General features: G+C 43.9%; 1 protein-coding gene across 3 annotated transcripts in view; it reads left to right on the top strand.

The window, feature by feature from the left end:
* The window catches only part of srsf7a (serine and arginine rich splicing factor 7a), a 5989-nt gene extending 513 nt beyond the window's left edge, over positions 1–5476 (top strand). Inside the window, exons 2-9 of one of the 3 annotated variants that reach the window (XR_011929026.1) lie at positions 164–396; positions 471–677; positions 1466–1546; positions 1982–2023; positions 2378–2422; positions 2515–2628; positions 3108–3545; positions 4949–5476. Coding sequence is in view for 2 of the 3 variants with exons in the window: in XM_072459981.1 (XP_072316082.1) it covers positions 173–396; positions 471–677; positions 1466–1546; positions 1982–2023; positions 2378–2422; positions 2515–2628; positions 3108–3195 (801 nt within the window). In the remaining variant the exon portion in view is untranslated. Of the gene's footprint in view, positions 1–163; positions 397–470; positions 678–1465; positions 1547–1981; positions 2024–2377; positions 2423–2514; positions 2629–3107 lie in introns of all 3 variants that reach the window. The other 2 variants (XM_072459991.1, XM_072459981.1) reach the window with 2 other exon arrangements.
* The last annotated feature ends 524 nt before the right edge of the window (positions 5477–6000 follow it).

Below are 6000 nucleotides of genomic sequence, written 5' to 3'. Positions count from 1 at the left end.
TGAACACTAACTCTACGTCTTTAATGCAGTGAGTCGTTCTGCCACATTTATGTGTATTATCTGTGGTCGGGATGTGTTAATGGCGCTGCTGAGGTTGTGGTCTAATACAGTGGACCTATGACCTTTGACGCAAACTTGAAATAATTCCTTGTTTTCTCTACAGGTCACGGCCATGTCGTACTACTCATCCTCCCGAAGTTCTTCTCGAGCCCCCGATTGCAAAGTTTATGTGGGTGACCTAGGCAACGGTGCGGCAAAAGGAGAGCTGGAGAGAGCCTTCAGTTACTATGGCCCCCTGAGGAGTGTGTGGGTGGCCAGGAACCCGCCTGGCTTTGCTTTTGTGGAGTTTGAAGATACGAGGGATGCGGAAGATGCTGTGAAAGGCATGGATGGAAAGTAAGTAGTGTATCACTAGTGTTGGTACAAATGTGGCAGTGCTTTGGGAATTAAAAGTGTGTTCCTTTCCTCAGGGTTCTGTGTGGTTCTCGTGTTCGGGTAGAGATGTCCACAGGCCTCTCCAGAAAGGGCCGCGGGCGTCCTAGTCGTCGCCAGTTTGACCCCAACGATCGGTGTTATCAGTGCGGGGACAGGGGCCACTATGCCTACGATTGCTATCGCTTCAGCAAGCGGGGAGGAGGTGGTGGAGGAGGAGGCGGGGGAGGCCGCCGCAGTAGCAGGTATATCCCACTCACTGCAGGGCTAGTCCAAACTCAAGAGTTAACCTAAACCTTGAGTCGGTCACCACGATAATTCACTCTGAACCAAACCTGGTCCAGGGCAGGTTTGTCCTCTGACCCAGAGTTGAACTTGTGTTGGCTTCTGAAGCAGTGCTCTGATTGGACAGTTACTTAACAGTTAAAACAAGGAATACTGATGAGATTTACATTTTAAGTCTATTCAAATTCTACTTTCATACATGTAGTTTAAATTCATAATGCATCATAAAGCTCTGGGTCAAGATCAATACATGTAACTGTTCAAGGTCAAGTTAAAATCACTTTAAGATTTTATGTATTGTTACATTCCAAATACCGGTACTCAAATTTACATTCATAATTCTGAAAATGTTCCCTGCTAAGTTGTTGGAGCCCAATCTTCAGGTGCCACAGGGGGGCGCTAGTGCATACTGTCGTTGGGTTCTTGCTCATGGCTACTATCCTGCGTGTTTACTGCGTGTGTGGGATGCATGTTCTTTAACACGCTCGGTCCTGACCAAGTTATAATAATATTTTTTTACTTTTACTGTAAAACTTGAATATAATCTATCCAGAGTCACATGTTTCCTAAGATGGCTGCCTCTTCTGGTTGCCATGGTGAATCCTCTTTTCTGGGCTCACCATGGCTTTCATCTACAGTTGACCTGACGCTGGACAAACGGTGGTCTAACTCAGCTCCAAACCTGTTTTCTGATCCGAGTACTAAGCCCATCTTACTGCTCACTTTGCTGATCCTGTCCCTGTTTCAGGTCCCGCTCTCGATCTCGCTCTCGGTCTCGCTCTCATGGTCGCCGGTACCGCTCCCGTTCCCGCAGCCGTAGTTACAGCCGGTATGTATTCATGTCGGAGTTTTAGAGCCACATGTAGACTAGCTGCATGTAGACTAGCTGCATGTAGACTAGCTGCATGTAGACTAGCTGCATGTAGACTAGCTGCATGTAGACTAGCTGCATGTAGACTAGCTGCATGTAGACTAGCTGCATGTAGACTAGCTGCATGTAGACTAGCTGCATGTAGACTAGCCAACATGCATATATCATACCTCGGGGTTTGGCCCTGGTCAGGACTTGGGTTGGTGAAGGCTGAGAACCAGGTGCCACAGGGGGGCAGCGGTGGCTGAAGAGTCCCAATGCCTCGTATGAATCTGGTGTGTGGTTGGAGGGGGCCGATGGCATAGATTGGCAGCCTTGCTTCTGCTAGTCTGCCCCAGGGCAGCTCTAGTTGCGCTCTAGTCACGTTTTTATTTTTTTTAATTTTTTCTCCAGGAGCCGTCGTCGCTCTCCCTCATATTCCAGGCGCAGAAGCAGGTGAGCACAAAGAATGTATTTGCTTGTTTGACATGGGGGACGCAGCACGTGCGATGTAGGAACCCATTCTGAATATAACACTCAACATAAAGTGGTTATGAATAAAACTTAGCAATTTGTAAAATGTCTGATTTAATGAGTTATTAGCCAAACGTATGACAGTCATCATGCGTTTATTGAATTACATATTTATGATTATTGTATTAATCTATATAAATTTATATATTTTTGGTTTTCCGTTAACTGGCTGTGACTAAGGGTTTAATCAACAACATTGCGTTTTTATTTGATCAAACCCGGGATGCATTAATGATGTGTAATGAAGGCGTTGAGAGTAAGCTGTTGTCTCTTCAGGTCAGGGTCCCCTGCACGCTCCAAATCCAGGACTCCGGCCAGAAGGTGTGTGGCCTAGCATTGTGCTCAAACCCAATCCTCAGGTTTGCTAGAGCTTAAAACTGTGCTTTTCCCTCGTTGCCAATGTCTGTTTGCAGTCGTTCTAGGTCTCGGTCCGGCTCGGTGGCGAGAAGACGCTCCGCCTCAGCGTCGAGAAGACGCTCTGCCTCTCGCTCCCGCTCTCGTTCACATTCTACTCGCAAGAGAAACAGGTAAACAATCCATCCACTATCACTGTTTTCTATGCATTTTAGAGCACTTGCTAGGCCTTGCATTAGTGAGATCCCATAACCACGGTTGAGGCCTAACTTCCCACATGGCTGGGATCAAGTTCAGAAAGCTTTGCATCAGAAGGTTGTGCGTGTGTCTTCTGCAGCAGATCAAAGCAGTAGACAGTGGTGCAGAGCCCTGTCTAACATATACATGTAGATCTATATATGACATGGTGTGATATGTTTCTGCAAAAGCACGTAAAGAGACTATTATTACTGTCACCTCAAATTGGTGAGAGATCATAGTGACTGAAACGGTTCTAGTAAACTAGCCAGAATAGATGGTCTATTTGTATGTGCTCCTCAGATATGCCTAGCTGTAGCATTCTGTTAGACCAATACTGTAGTTCAGACAAAGCGTTGGTATAAAAATAATTTTTGCAGTACAGTTTTGTTTATTTTTCATATTTTCTTTAAAGCATATGGTGGGACCTGAGCACTGCATTGACACTGCAGCTGATCCCAGGCTCTGCCACTTGTCCGTGTGTACGTCCTGCGGGAGGGTGACTTAGCGCTGACCTGAGAGCAGCCACCTCCCCGTAGCCAAGTGTTCGACCGGCGCACGCTCAGACCATCAGCCGCACACATAGAGTCGTTCTTCTAGAGTCAGCCAGCCTTCAGACGTACTGGGGGCTGATCCACACAGATCAGAGCGACAGCACTTTAAATCCATAACCCTACCTACCAGAGCCCACTACCTACCAGAGTTCTTCAGCCTCTTAGCTTCTGACAGTCAAAGAGAGAGCTGACGAGAGATCAGTCTTCAAGACCCTGCGCGGTGTCTCTGCGAGTTGTAGTCATCAGTCCTATCATCCTTCGCTTCTCTGTACTTGTTGTTTCTGCTACTGTCTCCAAAGGTAACCAAAAAACCCCTGAAAACATGTTGATGGATAAAGTGGCCAATTTAGATGATAGATTAAAGTGAGCTGGTTACGCATGTCCAGAGTGTGTGCTTGTGAAAGCTGATTGAGTGTGTGAGACGCCTAATGAAGGTCAGGTCTGTTCAGCTTATTGTGTTACCACGGTGATGTCATATTGAGGCACACCTCGTATCAACAATGTAGTATGTATAACAATGTAGTAAGTATAGTATAGTATAGTATAGTAGTACTCTTCCCTGGCACATGGATGTTTAATTGGGCTTTACCCAAATGGAGTACAGATCTGGACAAAAGCTGTTGTCCTTCATTGAACAGTGTAATATGTTCACTCAAAGGACAAAGCTCCCCAAAGTGGAATGAAAAAAAAAACAGATTCAGCATTGGACTGCATACATCCAGTATAGGAAGGTACATTTGCATATATCACAGCCCTTTGAGAACATTTGGACTTGAAATGTGACACATTTAGTCAGGTACTGCATTACATTTGTAGCATTTAAAAAAACGAAAAGATGCACTGTGTGACCTTTACTGTGGCGCATTCCAGAGCAAAGGCCGGTGCTGAATAGAGAGACATTATTTTATTGACTATGATCAAAAGTCATTGTTTTTGATTCAATAACTTCATGAGTGTTTTTTTTTTTCTTCCTTTTTTTTACTGGAAGGGAAGTTGTGTCCCGATCTGTACTCTGAGCCTCTTTGATATTAAGCCACATTGGAGGGCAGGTATTACAGGGAAGCCATTTTCTACCAAGAGGTACAGTCCAATCACCAGTTTATCAAACAGTAATGTGTATTATTTAGACTGGAGGTTGTGTTTGGCTGACAGGCTACTCAAAGCTTTTGGATTTTGTGGCGGTTAATTTTTTGTGCGCGTGCCTATTTTAAGGCATTTTTTCTGGTTCAAAATGATCTGGACGTACAGACTTCGACAGAAGTAAGAAGTGTCCTCTGAGGGCATAGAAAAAACTGCTACATTATCTACTTTTAACGGATAATTCATGATCTGAAGCCAATCGGCAGCTGCTGTGATCAGACTTCATGATCAGCTGTGCTCTGCTGTCTGGTTCTGTCCAAATCTAAGGTTTACTCTTGGTTCATAGCCACAGTTTCTGCCTGTAAAGTTGAACTAAAAATGTGATCTTTTTGACCATAAAAATATTCTGCTTATGTGGCATTGTGACCTTTTTGATATACTTTAGCTTTAGCAGCTGTTCCTCTGGCGCTAGCATCAGGCTCGTTTCAGACTGTGTCTCTTGGTGGAAATGCGGCGCACCCTTCATAACCCTGAGCAGAGAGATAAACACTGACCTGAGGCTAGTGGAGGGATTGTTGCTGTTCCTATTGCTCATTCTCTAACTGCTTCATCTTCATTTCAGTCGTTCCAGGTCGGCAACCCCTGCCAGAAGTGCCACGCCAGCCGCTGACTAAGAAGTTTTTTTTCTGCTTGTAAACAGACCCTCAGCCCTAAAGTGTACTCTTTATTGTCCCCTACAGCCCTCCTTACACGTAGTCCTAGTGCACTGATGACTCTGGGGGCTCTTTTGTGTACTTTTCTGTTTTAAAGGACATTGGTATGTAGTGACTGTCCTCCCGACAGTGCAACTGTGACAATACATGGTATATTGCATGTTCATTGAGTTTTAATATTTGTTTTGTTATGGAGCTGTTGGCATGTCAGCAATGCTTTTATTAATTAGGGCTTCAAACCTCCAGGTTTAGTTTTAATTGAGACTGAATAGGTCTCTCTAGTGTGCATCTGTCACATTCCTGCTGTTCCACTCCTGCCCTGCGTGGACGTCAAGTGTGTGAATCACCAGTTGACGTTTCAATGCATACATTTGATCTGTCACGCTTTTTTGAAATTGGTTGCAGTTTTATTTTGGAATAAATATGTTCAGTCTCAATTGTCTTTTCTATGAGTTTTTCGCTCACGATATATGGATGAGATTACCATTGACAGCATTGCTAGTTTAATTTGTGTTGAACCATTCAAGCACAATTGTGACTTTGAATTGCACATTACATTCAAAAATGTATGACTGCAATAATTCTACATGTGTGCGGTCCGAGAGGGAGACGAGTGGATGAGGGACAGCGCAGTGTCCACAGCTCCAAAGAACTGACCTTTATGTTTTATATATATAAATACAAATTATACACACGCTATAGTAACATTGGCAAATGATTAACATGCATTAGTAAACATTTGCTGTTTATACATAATGAAAAAGGTTTTTGAGTTAGTGCAATAATTTAAAGAAAAGTTTAAAAGATTTCTGGTTGAAAAATGTATATATTTGGAGCAATCGACATAATTTGACATTGTTGGGGAAGGAATCTGGTGAACTCAATCACGCTCTTGTCTTGTAAAGGGTTTTTTTAATAACAGGTGAAGTTGCCATTACGATATTTCTAGCTGAGTAAAATT

Source organism: Eucyclogobius newberryi, unplaced genomic scaffold (genome assembly GCF_026437365.1).
Source record: "Eucyclogobius newberryi isolate DKJ021-1_F unplaced genomic scaffold, fEucNew1.0.hap1 SCAF_10, whole genome shotgun sequence".
NCBI lineage: Eukaryota > Metazoa > Chordata > Actinopteri > Gobiiformes > Gobiidae > Eucyclogobius > Eucyclogobius newberryi.
The sequence above is the reverse complement of the archived record's forward strand: the minus strand, read 5'-3'. Positions and strand labels throughout refer to the sequence as shown.